The sequence below is a fragment of the Cyprinodon variegatus genome, unplaced genomic scaffold (genome assembly GCF_000732505.1).
Source record: "Cyprinodon variegatus isolate N-32 unplaced genomic scaffold, C_variegatus-1.0 Scaffold152, whole genome shotgun sequence".
Classification (NCBI taxonomy): domain Eukaryota; kingdom Metazoa; phylum Chordata; class Actinopteri; order Cyprinodontiformes; family Cyprinodontidae; genus Cyprinodon; species Cyprinodon variegatus.
The window spans coordinates 1,217,445-1,237,413 of record NW_015150605.1 but is presented as its reverse complement, the minus strand read 5'-3'; the positions used below and the strand labels follow the sequence as shown (position 1 = coordinate 1,237,413).

The window sequence follows — 19,969 nt, the reverse complement described above, 5'->3', positions numbered from 1 at the left end:
ATGTTTGCTCAGGGTCACTACTTGCCATTTCCATAAGGTCATTAATTATTTCTATGCAATCACAGGTCTGAATATAACGTCTCTGAGATGGAGTCATTAGATAAAGAAGGGTTACATGTGTTTAACATGTTTTTTGCAGTTTACCTTTAAATTAAAGTTTAAAGGCGCTGAAATTAAGCACAGATAAGGCAGAGAGATGGCAGCATGCAAGACTGAAAAATAAGTTTTATCACGCATTTTGCTAATTGACATTCAATAATTTCCCAGATGTTTCTGTTACTTCCTTTAATGCAGGTAATTACTATGTTTATTCCAGTCCATCTTTATATGGAAAATACACAAAAAAATGGATGCATGGATGGAAAATACTTTTCCAATGTTTTATTTTTATTTTTTAGACAGCACAGGAGTCCTGTACATCATTACTGTTTGAACAGCGCATCAATCCACTGCGGCTCTGAATGAAACAACAAGACAGCCGGAGGAAATAAAAAGGTTTTCATTTCTGAGCTGACATGATCATATTAATTAAGGGATGAAATCAGAGAATGTCAGAGCAACTACCTTAACAACCCATCCTACCAAACAACATGCACACACTCTCACAGACACATGAATGGGTCTTATGGGAGTTGAACCAATAACCTGCTGGTAATTAGTCTGTCTCCTCAGCCGCCAGCGTCTGTTAGCCTCTATGACCCGTTGATACAGAGCTAACGAGAATGTCAGTCACACACGTGGCTGCACGCAAGCACACACGCATGCACAGACACACACTGGTGCAGGAAGCTGAGCAGAAATCCCTTCATTCCCCTCATGTTTTCACACAGCTGTAAACACAGATCTGCTCCCTCCCGCTGTGTTTGACATGTGTAACCTCCTTTCTCTCCATAATTTAGATGGATGTGGACTCACGATCCGTCTCTCTCCTTTTCCTACCCTTCAATTATATTAATATATCATAAGTACCTTTTCATAAATATATTATCAAAGTGCCTATTAATATATAAAGGCCTCTACCTGTTCTTTTACAGCAGCCGTAATGAGGCTGCGTGGGTCGGAGCGTAGGCTACATTGTGTGTGGCGTGTTTTGTGAATGCCAGGAATGTCAGACTAAGCGTGGAACTCTTGGAAACTGTTCACTAGAACAAAACGAAGGTATGCAAATACAAAGACAGCTCTCCCATACCAGATCATAAATAAACTGTTTTTATTTGGCTCTAAAACTGTATTTATCCAACCAAACAGTGTAAGGATGCACAAAACTTCGGAGGTAAGATTTGTTACTATTATTATTGTCTGAAATAAATAAATATTCACTCATTCATTCATTCATTCTTTCATTCATTCAAGATAATTATGTCTGCACAAAATCTGGGACATAGGTTTGGTGTAAGGAAGCCTTCTAACAGTCTTTGCATGACATGGTCCCTTAAAGCATAAAGCACAATATAATTTGAAGCAATTCTGGCAGAAAAGACGTCATTACCACCTCATTATGCCCAACTTTATGGTCCTCATCTACACTGAAAAAATATCTAAATCTAAATAGGTATTTTTTCCTTACAATAGGGTAAATATACTTAATTCAAGATATTTTTTCTTATCTAAGCCTAGATAATTTTTCGTTGTAATACTGCCAATAATCAGAGTGCAACACACAGGGTCTCATAGATTTCAGTGAAAAGAAATACTATTGGTGTGTAACTAAAAATTAGATGCTCTATGATGTTGACTGATTACTAGACTCTCACACTTTTTGTAAAATTGCTGAAAACAAATAATTATCACAATCTTCCTAAAGACACTGGCATTTATCTTTTGGGATTTTCATGCTACAAATCAGCAAAGTATTGCTGCAGAGCAATAACAGCTAGAATAGGAACACTTTTTGTGTCGCTTCATAGGAAGGTGTCTTTCCTGTCAATCATATCTACAATTTGAATCAAAAGAACGCAGAAAAACGGTTTCTGTGTGAATTGATGGCACAGTGAAAAATCTGTTTTGTCTGCCTGAGAAAAGCAATTCATGATGTTGGATAAAAGTGGTAAATATAAATTCTGAAAGCAGAATAACTCTAAGGGAAAACCACATATAAAGAACAAAAATGTTTCACAAATCAACTGCTGCAATTTTAGTGAAAAGAATTGTTTCTTTTGTTGTTAAAAGTTAATAAAAATAACTTTATTCATCTGCACAGAATGTGTTAGGAGTTTGCCACTGGGGTATTGCGCAGCTATAATTACACTAGAATCCTTAAATACAACTTTTAATACATTTTTGTGTCAACATTATGGCATTCAATTAAGGAATCATGCAGAGGGTAAAGGATGACCTTGTGCAATATCTCATTTGTCTCCTATATAAGCACTATCCACAAACACTCAGATAAGCAAATATATAGACGGCATTGGACTTTTCTATCAAATGTCCTCTCTGCTTTCAGTGCTACTTACTTTCATGTGCAAGGTAGTATTTTTAAACACTGCCAAGTAAAGTTTGCCAACAGCAAAGAAGCTGAAATGCCTTCTGATTGCTTAAGGATGTGTGGACATGAGGAATCAGGTTTTTTAGACTTTTTTAACCAATCCATCCATTTTCTCCCGCTTAGTCCTTTTCAGGATCATGTTGGGGTCGGTGTCTAACTCCGGCAGTTTAACTCCGGCAGTCTGAGGAAGGGAACACCCTGGACAGGTCACCGGTCTGTCACAGGGCAAAATAGACACAAACAAAGACACACAACCATGCACACACACAACTCAGAACAATTTAAAGAAGCTATTAATGTATATCATGTTTTTGAAATGTGGAAAGCAAGAGTACCTGGAGAGAACCCAGGCATGCACGGAGAGAAATGCAAACTGCAGTAAGACCCCTGGCCAAACCCAGAACCTTCTTGCTGCAAGGCAACAGTGCTACCCACTGCTCCACTGTGCAGACCCCTGTCTATTAATGAAAATTATTATATTTTTTTTTTATTTATTTTTTTTGTTGCTTTTTTATTATTTTTTTATTTTTATTTCTGTTCAGGTTTTTGTTGCAGTTCAATCTGTTGGTATACAAATATTGACAATGCTACATTATACTAGCCACAAATATATAAATAATAAACTATGTTTTAGCTTTTTAAAGAGTGAAGACACATATATTATGTGTCATGAGTATTGAGAACATGACATCCAGACTAAAAATCGATTTCAAATCTTCTACAGGGGTTAGAGGTTTATCAGCACACTGATTTCCGTGTCAGAGACATGCAGAGAACATGTCTGTAATGCACATCAATTACATGAAAATTCCTTAAATTGCAAAGAAAAAAAAGGAGTCTTGCGAATCCGCTTTGGTAAATTATTGATAAAACTTACATGACCTCCAGGCGTGCTGATCGGGAGTCGTTGCCTGCCTTTGACGTCACGCTGCAGGTGTAATCCCCGATGTCACCAGACCAGGTCTGGCTTATAGTCAAAGATCCTCGCCTCACAGAAACACGGCCACCGCTGCTCGCCAGCACCGGCACACCGCCACGATCCCACTTGAAACTACAAAAAAATGTATCAGCTCAGTAAAGGAGGATCAAGTAAATTAGAGACATATTTATTTGACTGCACTGAACACCTACTTGATATTAATTCTGGGGTCATGAGTGGCATTACAGGCCAGAACAGCAGTGGTTCCTTTGATTACACGCCGGTCCTCTGGAGGCACAGAAATAACTGTGCGACCTAAGAAATAGTGAAAATGTAGAAAGTGGGAGCGGAGCTTGATGAATAGCATACATACAGGCTTTTAAAAATGCATCATATACATATGTGAGAACACAAGAACACTTGATGACCTGTCAGACACCTACTCACTCCCTTAAAGAGCACTTGACTGCTGCTTGGCTCCACTCAAGTAGTTCACAAAATATAAAATAAAATGCACTAATAAAAAATACCTTCAGACGCAGAGATGTCAGGGTTTTTTTTTTAAATCGATGAAATATCTATGATAGGATTATTTGCAATGGATGGTTTTGAAGTAGAAGGAAATTGAGACATGTTTCAAACAGTTCTTTACAAATATCGCTGTTAAAGTGTGGGCTGAACATCAAAAGCCCTTTAATTAGTAAATACAGTTGGCTTTTGTGTAATTCATAATACATACACAGTGAAAGGTAGATCTGCAAAGTATTGACTAAGTGTAAATGCATGCCACAGTCACATCCTGGATGGTTAGTCATGCATTCCACAAATTTGTACTTCAAGGAAGAAAGCTATTGTTACACGACAGCAATATGCAGCTCTGATTGCCACAAGACATGCAGAGGAACAAAGCCAACATGTAGATGAAGGTGAGTAGATGCACATCAATAGACCTCAGTAGTAGGTACAGACATAACCATGTAAAAGTTAGAAAGACAGCTAGTGTTTATCTGTTGTCCCTTTGCAAGTGATATGTATATATATGTATATATATATATATATATATATATATATATATATATATATATATATATATATATATATATACATATATACATANTATATATATATATATATATATATATATATACATATATATATATATATATATATATATATATACATATATACATAAGGTGGTCTAGATCAAAGCATACCCATGTGTTAGAACGATCTAGTAAGTATGAAATCATTTAGATAATCTGTTAAAATCATGACATGGAGTTTGATCTTCTCAGAGACTAATTCCAGCCTGAGTGATTTTGACTTTTTGAAAATCTAAAACTTGGTAAAACTTTTCAGACACATGGGCCAAAACAATTTCAGTTGTTATCATAGCAACAAGAAGAGACTATATGAAAGATTGACACTGGAGGATATAGCAGCACACATTTATTAATTAGACCCTTTTAATATCATGAAATATTTTACTTTTGTTTCATTATTATGAACTACTTTGTGTTGGTCTATCTTACTGAGACCTCATTAAACCCATTACACTTTTTGGCAAAACAAATTGACTAGGTTGGCAAGGCAGTTGCCCATCGACTTTTATTTTTTTCTAAAACTGTCAATTTGAACACATTAATGCTAAAATAGATATATAATCCTTGCCAGATATGGCAAATATATTGAACAAATTCTCTGCAGCATAAACTTATGCACCAACAACAAATTGTTCAGCTTTTCACTTTCCTGTCCTAACACAACTGGACAGGTAGAGATAGATAAACTAATGTTCCAAGCCTGTTATTTGTCTCTCTGACAAATGCACATTGAGCTGTTTACCGATCCTTGTTTGTGTGTGCATGTGTCTTACTCCACACGGTGAGCACTGCAGTGGCGTTGATGGTTCCCTCAGAGTTGGACACGATACAGGTGAATTCTCCTGAATCCTGGAAACTGACCGGCTGAATCTGCAAACCACCTGACTGCAAAAGTGTGAACCTGGGAACTTGAACTGAGCCGCTGGCTATGACCTGAGATCCTACAGAGTGAGAAAACAATAAATCAGCCCTGAGGGAATGACAGGGAGTAAGTCATTATGCCCATTTCAATTGCTAACACAGGACTTTAGTATGGCAGCTGTGTGTGCAGTGGATTGCGTGGCTCAGCACCTTTCCTCCAGGTAATGGCAGGTTTCGGAGCACCACTGTTCTGACAGGTAAACAAAGCTGTGTCGCCATCGGTTACCGTCTGGTCAGACGGAGGGGACAGAAGTGTTGGAGCCACACCTGAAACACAGCAAAATAATAAGAGAGGGAAGGCAAGACAGGAGGATTGCTAAAACCAAAGTTAAAGAGAGAACTAACTCTAAAACTCAGCAGCTAAAGTGAAAAATGAAAATGGAAATGATGTCAGTGTTGATCTAAACCTCCGGGTAGCGTCTCTGATCAATGAGGTCTTTATTTACTACCTGGTGCTACGTGAGTGTGCATAAATATGAGCAGCAGTTTGTAGGGAAGAAACATGGGTATATTTAATTATAGTAAATGTTTACAAAACAGAATATAAATGTAGATAAGTTTAGTCAATGTAGAGTTTTTTGTTTAAAAAATAAAAGTAGAGTTTTTTAATAACACTTTGTTTAATTCTAATGCTGCGTCTTATAAAAGCTGACAAAAAGCGACTCACTGAATCAGAACATTGGATTTGACATTAATATTCTATATCTATATATCTGTCTCTGCAGTAACACAAAATGCAAACCGTGTAACAGTTTCTTTATTGTTTATACTGGAAATAGCTATCACTATATACAGTATTCTGTATATTCTCCCCTACATATTTTACTCTTACTTAACATTATGCAAGAAATTGTGCCTGCAGCACCTTAGAAAGTACTGCAAGCCCCCCTGCAGACTAGCTCCAACTTCATCTAAATATGATGATATCAAAGGGGTTTTTATGGGGCTATGGCAAAACATCAAGTGATATACTGTACTCACTACAATAGCAGGCATCCTCAGTAAACAAACATGCATATAATGATACGTTTTTGTGGGGTTGCCTCCATACCAAGGTCTGTTGTAAAAACAAGACTTTTATTGGGGCAAAGAAAAGTAGTGTTTGTGGGGTGAGGGTAGGAGGGGTACTTGGTCCCTCAGGTGAAGTGAATATACCGGTACTCTGAATACCTTAATAGGCCAAGAGGTTTTAGACCATTCCAAGGTCCCAAGCTTTCGGAGTAATTTTAACAAAGCTCCTTTTTCCAACACACTGTGCCCCAGCATATAAAACAAGGCATGGAGGAGAGAGTCTGATGGGTATTTGCTTGACTGGCCTGCACCAAGTACTGACCTCAACCAGACAGGACACCTTTGGGATGAATTTCAAACTGAGAATCAGGTCTTCTGTTCAACATCAGTCAGTGACCTCAAAAATGTCCTTCTGGAAGAATGGTCAAACTTTGCCATAAAAATTCCTCTAAACCTTGTTGATTGCCATCCCACCAGCTGCAAAGGGTGAGCCTGCCTCATACTGAAACCTGTGTATTAGGAACAGAATGTCCCCTAAATTCATACTCAGGTCAACAAAGCTGAGTGGATACCTTAGGAAATACAGTTTATATAGGGATAATCATTTTTTAGGTTTAGTAGAACTGATATGTTTCAGGATTTAAAACATTGTTCTTTAGCTATGAAAATTATTTACAACATGGTATATCATCTCTGCAACCATTGAAAACAATTAAAGTATCACTAAACATATGAAAGTTATAAATCAATGCTATCTTCTCCCGCTAAACCCTTTTACTGCCTGGTCAACCTCCAATCTGCAGTTCGCCGAGTAAACAGTCAACCAAATGGTTGATCAGGCAGTTAATGGATTAACACTGGGGCTGGCTCCAGCAATCTATGGGTGAAAGGCAGGGTACAAACTGGACAGGTCGCCAGTTTCTCACAGGGCAACACAGAGACGCATGTCCATGCAGACACACTGATAGCTTAGTAGAATTAGAGATGCCATTTAACCTAACAGTCATGTTTTTGGATTGCGGGAGGAAGCCGGAGTGCCCGCAGAGAACCCATGCATGCACGGGGAGAACATGCAAACTCAATACAGAAAGACCCTGGACTGGGAATCGAACTAGGACCTTGTTGCTGCAAAGCAGGGTCAATAGGCAGTTAAATAAATAATCCAGGTAAATACCAAAAATGATAATGTAGCAAGCAGAAGACAAAAGAACACTTCTGTTTATGTACATGCTTCTGAGTTGATGTCAGGAAAACTTACTTGAAACAACAAGCTCGGTGTGTGCCTGAGCCTCTCCTGCAGGGCTGCGAGCAAAGCACTGGAATATTCCTCCATCTCCTGGCTGAACCCTACGCACCGTCAGTCCAATGGCTGAGCTGACCTTGTAGCGAGTGTTTGCCAGTTTGGAAAGAGGCACTGCGTCCTTATACCACTCGATCCTTGGCTGTGGCACGCCTACATACGACCAGAGATATTAAAACAAAACACAACAAAATAAAACGAAAACCTTTAGAAAGTTTCACTTATAAAAAGCCAGTTGACCTCACTGCTGAGGTAACTACACCAACTCCCACTGTGGCAGTCATACACTTTCTTTCCACCATCTTTCCCAATCTGCCTCTATAAATATGCATGTGGGCATAATGAGTGTTAATAATATATTGATTGGAGGATGTGGGTGGTGGAGTAGGGGTGGCAGAATTGGCCTGAAAACATTCTGAATAAAAGATGCAGATAAGTGCAGGACAGCAAATATCTACTGTATCAGCACCGACCTGTCTGACCGACATACCAGATATGACGGGCAGCAAACTCATGCAATTACTCTGTCTGAACCTTTCACACCTGTGTGTGTGTGTGTGTGTGTGTGACGGGGAGAGAGATGGACCTCAGACTCTCTCAATCTGTTGTTGTCAAGCTTTCACAGACACACGCGTGAAATATTTCTCACCCCCTGCTTGTCTCACTCGCTCTGTCACTCTGTCTTTTTTCCTTGGCTCGTTTCTGCTCCTAGCCTCCATCTTTCTCTCCCAAGCCCCAGGCCTCTGCTATTTAATTACACTGCCACTGTATCAGATTACTGAAGAGGAACATGAACTCACTCAGTGTGTGCGAGAGAGGGAGTGAAGAGGGAATGAGAGACGAGCATGTTGCAGTTTTGAGGACCATGCCCAACTCTGCTAGTATGTAAGTGTTTTCATGTAATCCATTTAAAGATAAGAGACATGAACAAGTGCAATTTTCCAAGCATGAGTTTAGCTGATCAGTATGCTCACGCTTCTAAAGGCCCAGCTTTTAGAACTGTGAAATCTTCAAGGTAAAACATTTTGCGACAAACTGTACAATGGTCAACAGAGCCATCATGGAGGACGGACAGAGTAACCTCACAAGACCTGAAAGGAGAATGTTTCCAAACACAGGGTGCTACATTGTGATTCAAAGTCTTCATTCGATGATTTATTAGATCCATGAATCCATGAAGCAAGAATCTGAAGCAGCTCCTGTTGGCGCATCTATGAAGATCTATAAACAACCTATGATTCGGCAAATAAATATCACCACAATTAACAGACTGCGAATGACTCTTGAAGGACTTCTCCATGTCGTGCTACGCTATAAGCTTGCAGTCAATGCCCTACACCCCCCTCTTTTGTTGCTCTCTGCTGCAGTACATCTGATTCAAATAATTGTATGATCTCCTGCACAGCCATCAAGTGCTGCAGAAGCCTGTTCATCATTAATTCATAAAAGCCAGGTGTGTGGTAGGAAGGAGACCCCTAAAGCACGCAGGTACTGGAAGCACGCTCCATACCATCAGCTGTAGCCATAACCAATTTAATTACAACACTGCAAGTACTTATTCCTGTTGTTAATGAATGCTAAACTACTTTGCATAAAAATAATAAAAGACTTTTCTGAGAGAATTGGATGTGTTTTACATTCCCGCTGTTAAATTGCTTGTCTGACTTCATCATCGGCCATGCTCAGAGCAGTCTGGACAAAGATGTTTACACTGTGTTTAATCTGTATTTCAGTTGTGTCTTTCTTTAGATTAAGCACTATATATAAAAGTACAAAGAAATTATGCAAATATAACATTCAAACTATTACAATCATAACACATTTGCAAAGCTGAAAAATGAGCCAGAATTGTAATAACAATTGTGTAATAATACTGCAATAACTTATTTATCTATTTAACAAACCAGAAACCACACTTTACCTGCCACCACTTTACTGTACATAAGATACTGTCACCTTAAATTTCTCCTTTATTTCTAACCATTCACTGTATGAATCTGGATGCACAGTTTATATTTCATGCACCTTTTCCTCCTCTGTGCACCCTGTGTTTTTTTTTTATAAGAACCAATGTCACAAGTGAATTTCTCCATTGTGAGATCACTACATTTCTATTCATTCATTTATTCAGAAGTTGGGTAGGATCCCAATTCTGGGACAGATCGTGCACAAACACGTGATATAACAGAAAGGATGTAAACGCATTTATTTTCTCAGAAAAAAAGTTATTAAACATCTGCACATTGTGTTTGGTATGCTATTTTATTAGGGGGAGAAAAAAAAAGGTTATTTTTTTGGCCCGAATGTATTCTGGTTTGCATGCGTAAATGAGTTTATGGTACAGATTATATTGCCAGTGCAGACTGGGTAATGTCAAGCATGATTGAGAACCACCAGTCCCAGTAAATATACATATATCTAATGGCTAAATTACCAGTCTCACATAGGATGCATGTTCTGCAGTCTAGCTAAAAAGCAAACTATTGCATTAGTGACTTCCTAAATAACAGGCCTCAGAGGGGTGAGGAGAAGGAAATTCACATCCGTCTCATTGATCCTCAACATTGGCATACCGAATGATTGCTTTCTTAACCCTAACCTCTACTCTCTTCATACACGACTACACAACCACACACACAACAAATATGGTTGTGGGGTTTATTCGTGACACCACTATGGTGGAGGTCATATCCAACAATGATGAGAACCGTTACAGAGACAAGGGCCAAAATCTGACACGGCGGTTTTCAAACAATAACATTATCCTCAATGCAAGCAGAACTAAACAGATCAGAGTGGATTAGAGGGGGACCGGGAAAACTGAACACGCTCCTCTCTGCATACTGTACAGGGGGAGGTGGTGAAGCATGTGGACAGCATAGAGCTCCTGGGCATTCACATTTCCTCTAACCTCTCGTGGACTGAGAGCACCTCCACCTGATGAAGCAGAGGACCCAACAACAACTCTTTTTTCTCAGGAAGTTAAGGCAAGCTTGCCTCTTCTCTCAGCTGCCAACAAATATCAGATCGACTACTGGAAACATCCTGTGTCTCAGGATGAGAGTGTGGTATGGGAGCTGCATGGCACAGGATAGGAAACACAATGCAGGTTCAACCAGATGCTTGCCACATATCCCACCCACCCACATAAACAATGTCATGTTTTTTTTTCATTGTCATCAGGGGAATGATGAAACTGAATTAAATCCAGAATAAACAGACTTAAAAATAGTTTCTCTCCCCCAGAGCTGCAAATGCAAACCTTACTGTAAACAAAACTAAAACCCCAAACCACACAGTGTCAGCTTCACACACACGTGTGCACCCTTTGTCAGACACAGCTATTCAAAAAGGCCTATTTAATTTTTAGTTTTCAAATCACTGCGTTATACTTTTCTTAACAGAACCTTAATTTAACCAGTTAAAATCCAGTGAAAATTAAAATCATATATGTTGTTATGAGTATTTCTACTGTACATAAATAGGAAAAATGCCAACTTATTTTAGTTAGTAACAGAAGAAAAATAAAATGCTTAAAACGTCCCTATCTGTCTTGATACAGGAGCTAGATACTGAGAGTGAGACAGAGGACAAAGCTTCTTGGCTGTCGTGAAGGCTGCTATGCAGTTGAACATGAATTATAAAATGTCTAATATAATTAATATTTCCATGAAACGCCTTCTAGTCAGTTGTATGAACTTCATGGAAGCATTCACCTATTTAAAAGCCTAAACTACACGATGATTACCAGTGTAGGTAAAGTAGATGTTTGACAAGTTCAAATGCACCAGAATCCAGGAAATGACATCTATTTCTTCTCACCACATTACATATGCTTATTGAAGACTGCAGCTCTGTAAGCCGAATAATATGTAAATTTAAGCACAAATGATGATTCTTTTGTACAGGAGGTGTCAAAAACTTGCAGCGATTTCCTAGGCTATGCAGTGAAAACCCAAGTGGGACATTTGTTGCTTACAAGAGAAAACACAGACTGCAGAATCTAATCTTAAATTAGATTTCTAGTGGAGATAAGAAGTCTTGATTGGAACATCACTAGATAAATCCTGGTTTGTCTAAGGCACTTACATAAATACAAACCACATAGAAGCTCTGTACCTGAAGCCTGGCAGGGTATTTCTACATTTCTGTCGAGATCAGCAAAGATTTTCTTTTTAGGTTGAACAGTCAGCGAAGGCGGCTCTGGAAAAAAAAAAAAAAAGGTTTTATGAATACATTTTTTGTCCAACTAAGTTCAGGTAAATGTATATTTAAAATAGAGCAGAATAAAAACCCTCTACCCAAGTGGTGCTGAACACAGATTTCCATTTCTGTGTTACTGGTGAATTGACTTCCATGCAATCACAGAGAAACACATTCTCTAGTTATCCCTAGGGAAACAATCCCCCTTTAAACTGCTCTATTCTTCTGCCAATAATAATAGCTTCCTACAAACATCTCCGCTAGTACTGCTTTAAACGCTGACATAAGCTGAGGCCTATATGGATAAAAAAAATAAGAACAACTGCTCCCTTAAAATGCCAAAAAAATAATAAAACAACCTTAATAATGAACTAAATCAAAAATTGGACCTTTATTATTGTATCTACTCCACAAATAAATTCAAATTTCATTTCAGGGTCTAAATTTGCACACAAGGTTTTGACATTTTAACTAGAATGCCATCAATGGATATTTACTGTTTATCTGCCTGTACAATACACAAAAGGAAGAGGCAGAGTCATGCATAATTATAAGCAAATCTGGGCAAAATAAAAAAGAAATAAAATTGAATAATGAATACTTTTGAGGCAGAGAGACATACACTATTCTGTTTAGGAATCCTTCTTATTACACCAAGGTCTACTGAGCTTGTTCCAGAAAAAAAGATCTGTACCAATGTATTCATCAGTCTCTAGTCCTCGGATACAAATGAATCCATGCAGACTTTTTTGCTGTCAGGCAGGCCTTAAAAGAGCTGCTGGCCTAATGAAGGTAGATAATGTGGAGAGAGTGATTGCACTGGGAACACAGAGAGATGGAAGAAGAGGGTCCAAAAATTGGTTCTACATAGTGAGGGAGTGAATTGAAGGGGGGCACAGAAAGAGTACGAGTACAGAATCAATATTCAGGCAGATTTTTTCTGACTCAGTATTCTGTAGGCATGGGTAGTTCGTGCTTTCTTCTTAGATGCTCCTTTGCTCCGACAATCGCAGAAGATCAAAAGGAAACTCACAAACTGGGGGAGAAAAGTTTCGCCTCATCAATCACATGCTCCTTACTTTCTCACTTGTTGTGTGTCTCTGTGCACACATCGAGCACAGGAGTGGATTTTCATCAGGGATTTTTGATTCGGGAATTTTTCCATGTTCTCCCATTAATTACCGACTCCGGGGAACAAAACTAATCTAGAAGCTGAGTGAAAGAGCATGTGCATTTTTTTTTTTTTTCTGGTGGCACTACTGTAAATCGAATGAGAGTAAACACAAAGGACATGAAAAGATGTGTTTATGTATAAATATAAAATGTGTTCCAAAGGCTTTCACACCCTACATGTGTTGGTATGTTTGAAACAACAAACTGGAAACTGTTGGGAATTTATTTACTAGACCAACAAATTAGTGATGATTATTGTGTGGTTACTGTGATTTGCACCATTTAGTTATTTGGAAAACCAAAATAACACTGAGGTTCCCTCATATATCTACTCCAAATAAACAAAGTTCAGATAGAATAAATGGGCTGATCTGTTTTCAGCCCTGCATGTAGCTGCATGTTAAAGGTTGGTGTCATACTGGAAGGACTGCACTTTTTGAAGCCTCCAGGATTATAATGTATTAAGCTCATATCTTTAGCCTGTGGATTAGACAGCATAATGCAGTTACCCTAAACCTATCACTCTGGTTAGGGTCTTTTCAGAACCATTTGTTATATACCCACAAATAAGGTTTTATATGTGGCTGTAATGTTCAGTTTTGATCTCATCTCAGCAGATTTATAGAATATTTTGGCTGTTTTTGCTAATATTGCTTGTTGTAAATTACAAACAGAAATCCCTTGTCCCTTTTCCATAAAGTCAAGATTAGTAAAATCAACAATCATCAGGTAACAAGTTAACAGATTCTGTCTAGTTCTGTTAAAGATACCATGAGTCTCAAATGTTTTAGCATCTTGGTCTTCATGATATGTGTTTTTAAATCACACGAAGGTTGATTTCATTCACTATTTAGGGGCCTTCTATAGGCACTGGCATTTTATTTAGCGGTATCAAAGTAACCGAGGGTTAAATATAATTGCCACGCTTTATTTTTCAAAAATCACAATTCATTTTTGTTTTACTCCATGTTTCTGCTCTTCTTTCTGTTACAAGTTCAAGGGGGACATTGTAACAGCAGTTTGTGACCAGAGCAGACATTTTACTGGTGGGCGCAGACAAAAAGATTCAGCTTGAACAGTCCTGGAGCTGACAGGCTGTGCCTTGAGCAATCAGTCATACTCTGAGGTGAATGAGTCACAATGAATGGTGGAATAAACTAAAAAAAACAGAGCCTGGAGCTATAAGCGTACAGGAAAACCCAAATTAATTGCATGATGAGGGCTTCAGGGGCCTGCCCTGGACAATCATGGAAACTGATGTTAAGCGTAAGGCGAGTGGCAGCAAATCTGTTTGCAGAGTCACTCTTCTGAGGTCACAAAGTCTCGGTGGGACATGTGATTCTTTTTATGGGTTACGGTTAGGGTTAAGTAAGTATTGAGATGTGAAAACTAACCAGGTAATGTATGTCAGAGTTAAAAACATCCATCTCTATATAAAACAGGGTGTTTTTCTTACCCATTACAGTCAGGTATGCCCTGGCCTCCACGGGTTTGGCTGTGCTGTTGTTAAACAACGCTTCACATACATACAACCCAGCATCAGCAGAGGTGGCAACTGGAACAATAAGCCGACGCCCACTGGCCAGCAGACGTCCATCACGTTTCCATGACACCGCAAGGCCGTCAACTGGTCTGGGAAAGGAAAAGCAGAGCAGTGTTTGTTTTTTAAAAACAGAGCGGAGCAAGAACCAAAGGGAATTGGGAATAAAACGGAATAGGGTGGCTGAAGGCAATTACGACATATTAAATCCATCAGTTTATTTGTCAATGAGGCAGAAAATGAAAGATGACAGTCTGTATATCAGAGCCGTCAGCTCTGCTCAGCATGAGGGAACGTTCATCGGTTTTTCTAAATTCTCAGAAGGGAAATGGCTTTTCATGGAAAATGGAATTTTGTTTTGGATAAACAACATCAAAACACCATTCTTATAAATGTCTGTATTTGTGTAAGACAGCAATAATAAATCAAGGCATCTGTTCATGAGAGCACATCTCTAGAGTGTTTTGGTTTTTTTACGCCACCATCAGCTACTGTGACATAAATTCTTTAAGTTTTCTTTTAGCAATTATTATTATTTTTTATCTTTTAGCAATTCTTTTTTTCTTTTTCTTTTAGCAATTCAACTATAAGCTGTCTTAACGTTTGCAGATGACTTAATGTACAGGGAGCTAATCCTCAGCTGTCCTACAGTAACATATATAGGTAGGTCAATAAACAGCATGTGTTTACAAACTGAAAGAGAAAAATAAAATACAAGACATTATGCAAATGCAGAGCTAAAAATAACATATCAAAGAATAAAAATATTATTAAGGCAGTACTTAAAGAGAGTGTATTGTAATTTCAACAGGATTTAATTATTAGAAGTTTGCAAAATTAAATTGGAGTAATGACACAAAACAATAATAGAAAATGGATCGATTTAATTAGTTTATGGATATTAAGTTGCTCTAATTTATGTAACCTGAATTATTCATCTTTTAAAGAAAGACTTGTTTTTTATTTTAAAGAGCTGTCCCTCAGTAGTTGGTATGTTCTATAAATGTACAGATGTGGACTGATGTTCACATGAAGATCATCTTCATACATATGCCAATACGTTTCAAGAATGCATGGGAGCTATTATTAGCAATGAGCTGTAAAGACAACATAAAATATATTTGTAATCCCCATAGAGGTAAAATCATGAATAAAGACTTATATAAAGATTCCATTACTATTAATTCAGTAGTAATAATTATTTACCCATTGCTGCATGGTAGGTTCCTTTATGTGTGTGTGTGCATGGTTGTCTGCCCTGTTCTGGGCTTAGGATCTACTCTTCCTCTTGCCTAATGACTGCTTTAGATAAAGATAATAGGGTATTGATGATTATAGAAGAATAAATAAAAGAAAACAGAATCTTTAGTGCACAGAGAAAAATAGCGCACTAACCACATACTTTTGCAGCTATCATAAATCTTATAGTAAGAGGAATATTTGATCACACCTTGTGGGATAATGAGGACCATTTTGACCAAGATTGTGGTTTGATTTATTGTCATCCTGTTTTAACCATTTCAGGACAAGTTGTGATATATGTTGCAACATCCAGTTGTGTCAATGCCTGTGAGAAGTGCTCAGGAAAAATACTTGATTCCAGAGAAAATCAGAAAATGAACAATATAAAGTTATATATATGAAAATATATATCACTAAAAATCTGAAAATATTGTTTGTGGATTTATTTACTGGTTAACATTAATATATTTAGTTTTGTGCTGTTTTGTATATTTCTATTGTATTGTATCCTATAGTCTCAGCAAGATGCATTATTATCCATCAGGATTTGTTTAGGTCAATTCTATCGTCCTTACGAACTGTCTTTCTTGAATTTACTGTATATTTTATTGATTTTTAACATCAAGGCAAGGGAACTACAGATAGAACATCCAATTCTATCTAAGTTTCACTTCATGTTTTATTAAACTCTGTTGTCCCCTTTAAAAAAAATAAAATAAAATAAACCATCCGACCCAAACCACCCACCGTATAGCAAAAAAAGGCTTAACTGAAATCTGCATCTTCCCACATAGATAAGGCAAATGTCTTCTGCAGAAATGATTTACGGTTAACTAAACCAATAGTTGACTATTTCACCACTAAGACTAAAAAAGACCTCTGTACTGCCTATCAAGCATGGTGGCAGCAATATCATGCTTGAAAGTGAGTCAAGTATGGTACTGTTAATAGTGGTAAAATGAATGGAACAATTATTTTTGCCTAAAACTAGCAAAGGTTTGTTCTAATCTTAAATCATTGCAAAAAATGTGAAATGAGCCAACCCAAAAATAAAATTTAGTTGTTAGGGTTTTTACATACTTTTGTAAGAGAACAGATTTTTCTGTTCTTGTAAAGTCAAATGGAGATCTATAATTACTTTAGCACAAAGGAAGAAAAAAGTTGAGCCAGATATATACACATGGAAAATTGCATTTTATTGAAGTACAGTCAAGATTAGCCTCTACTTGTTTTCCACTAGGCTTCTAATAATTTCAGCCTTCAACCAGGACTACAGTGGTGCATCTACAGCACCCAGTAATTATTGACTGTGGAAAGCAGATGATTATAGACTTTGGCAAAGCATTTGATTTCAGTGATTGCTCTCTCAGTGCTGTCAAACTTTTCCAAGTTTTTTTTTTTTTTTCCTCTCTCTCTGTTTGGGGTTAGAAACTCTTAATGTAAGCTTCAGTGAATGCTTTTGGAAGGCAGACATAGCTAATGAGGAAGATATTGTTTCTCTTTGAAAAAAATAAATAAACTGTGGGCTTATTTGTATGCAGATGAAGAGCACAGTAAGAAGACCAGATTGCCTTCTGTTGAATTAAATATTTCAGATCTAATGATAATGTTGTTTTGTGTGGTTGACATGACATCTGTTACTTTTAACCCCCGCTATAAGCAAGTTCTGCTCCTCTAATATGTCTGATAATTGCTTTTAATTTCACAATTTAAAGGCTGCCCACTAGTCAAATGTGTGTCAAGTTCTATTGATAAACTGTTAAAGAAAGTCTTAAAACAGAGCCGCCTAAAAAAAAATTAAACACAAGATAACAGGTCAAATAATGTGCAGCAAACAACAAATAAAATGATTCATACATATAACTTTGCAATTAAAGTTTTAACTAAGCAATTGCTGTCACCTTGGCAGTAAATTACTTATATGCACACTTTATGCCAGAGCTACCCAAATGTTGTTTCAAATCCAAGCCAAGTTTAGTCTTCTATAAACATTAAATGCTGGAAGTTATTGAAACCAAGGACTTCTTTTATATAACTGTTATAAGTGTACACACTTACATAAATGACTCTCTTCCCACAACATTTCAAAATGCATATAAGTGTCATGAACTGTTTCAAATTATGTGGAAGCTCAGTTAAGGAGAGCATTTAGGCCATAGAAATTGTAAATGCATTTATGTTATCAAATTTTATCTGTAGAAATTTTTTAAGGACAAAAGACGTTTTCAGCAATCAATGAGCCCAGAGCAGCTAAGCGCTGCGAAGGTCTTTTGTATTTTTAATGTTCTTTATTATTCTCCTGGAAATTAAATTGGCTTTCTTTTTAGGCTCTAACATATTCAAAATATATCAGTACTGTCCCCAGAGAAAAATGGATGTTTTCTAAGGGTTAGCATACACTGTACAATATTTTAAATCTTTGTACTCAGCTACAGCTCAGACTGTACAACAAAACTGCAGGGTTTAAAAGTTCACAGCTCATGATCCATGTTCTTGTACTGCACAGCCCAACGCTCTGATGTGATCTACTGTAACTGCTCACACTGTACATCCAAAAACCACATGTTGGACTGAGCGCCGAGAGATGGCGCTGGTTGGACTCATCAATCTGGCAGCCAAACTTAGACCGTAGAAGAACAAGAAGGAAAAGATGTTCGTAGTTCTGCTTCAACAGCAGGATTTGCTCACGAAAAACCTCATGAGCGTGGAATGATTTTCAAACATGTTTGATTTTCCCCGACCCTACGATTCCTGATTGGAAGGTTGTCGTGAGAGGCTACTTGCCCCTTGTCACCCCCTGTATACTGCAGGACGAATGATAAGGCTTAAACTTGGCCCGATCCAAAAAAATTTTCGCACAACTGGAGAATCAGCCTGAAAAGGGTAAAAACTTGCTCAGTGTATGCCCCCCTTTAAGCAATTAAAAATTGAAGCATAAAGTTTAACATCGCCTATAGGTAAGCCAAACCAAAAGTTATAGAAATTTTACATAAGGTTCAAAGGTAGGTCTTAAAAAATCAAGGCAAAAGGATCTTGGAAGTATGGCATAAAGGCGATAGGAAGCCAGCCATTTTTAGTGAAAGGGTAATTATTTGCCATTTTTCATTTTTGTACATGTCAAACTTTCACAAACTTTTTATAGAGTTTTAGCCATTGCCTTTAAATGTGTTGGTAGTAGTTAAGCCATGGAGAACTAAAAGTTCTTAAAAATCATCAATCTTTAGAAGTGAGGGAATGTGGGCAGATATTGAACTATGCTGACTCCATCGAAGCCCCACCTGCTGAACATATTATTTTTTTTTTTTACTTGGAAACTTGGTATCCGATCCTCTTGGCTTCACTGACTTAATATTTCAGAAGATGACATTTTTGTCTAACTTTACTTTGACACTGACAGTATTTATAGTAAACTCTCATTGTGACTATGGTGTTGTGGCAAAGTGTAGCATTACCTTATGACCATATCTTTAGCTCACATTTTCTACATAAGCCCTTTTTTCACTGGAAGCAGTAGCGTTTAAAACCCCAGGATTCGTATTCAACAGGTAAAACGAATCCTGGGTAATTCATCAGTGTGCTTTCCCATTACTCTGGAAGCCCTACGACAATCAGTACGATAGAAACTGCACTACACTTTCAGCCCAGTGGGTGGTGGACATAAGAACATACAAATGGTTCTTTAGCATGCTCATTTGATGAACTCACTTCAATTCAGCCCACACAAAACAGGGAGTAACCCCAACTTCCTTTAGGAAGGTCAAATTTTACCCCAATTTTAAATGCTTCTCGCTGTGGCTGTACTTTGCCTGATTGAAGGTAGGATTCACTTCTGCTCCCTTAACCCCGTGGTGGGAAGCCAATTAGGGCTCTTATTGACAAATGTACTATTGTAATCATCTTCAGCACAATAAAAGGTTTGGAGGCATTTTGTCTATTTAGGTTGAGTCTAGGTTGAGGGGAATAGGAGAGCATGTTTGGAATATCTACGCAAAGTGTTACCTTTCAGACATAAAGAATGGACATGGAAAAAATCTTAAACTAAACAGGGTTGAGATTTATTGAATGAATG

At 37.7% G+C, this 19,969-nt stretch overlaps 1 protein-coding gene across 2 annotated transcripts in view; it reads right to left on the bottom strand.

Moving 5' to 3' along the window:
• Window positions 1-19,969, bottom strand: part of sdk1 (sidekick cell adhesion molecule 1) — a 381,738-nt gene that overhangs the window by 108,766 nt on the left and 253,003 nt on the right. For both annotated transcript variants that reach the window (XM_015377352.1, XM_015377351.1), the window contains exons 7-13: window positions 14,575-14,750; window positions 11,862-11,945; window positions 7,701-7,895; window positions 5,582-5,698; window positions 5,284-5,451; window positions 3,620-3,722; window positions 3,366-3,539 (exon numbers count right to left, since the gene is read on the bottom strand). In XM_015377352.1, coding sequence (XP_015232838.1) covers window positions 3,366-3,539; window positions 3,620-3,722; window positions 5,284-5,451; window positions 5,582-5,698; window positions 7,701-7,895; window positions 11,862-11,945; window positions 14,575-14,750 — 1,017 coding nt within the window. The remainder of the gene's footprint in view (window positions 1-3,365; window positions 3,540-3,619; window positions 3,723-5,283; window positions 5,452-5,581; window positions 5,699-7,700; window positions 7,896-11,861; window positions 11,946-14,574; window positions 14,751-19,969) is intronic.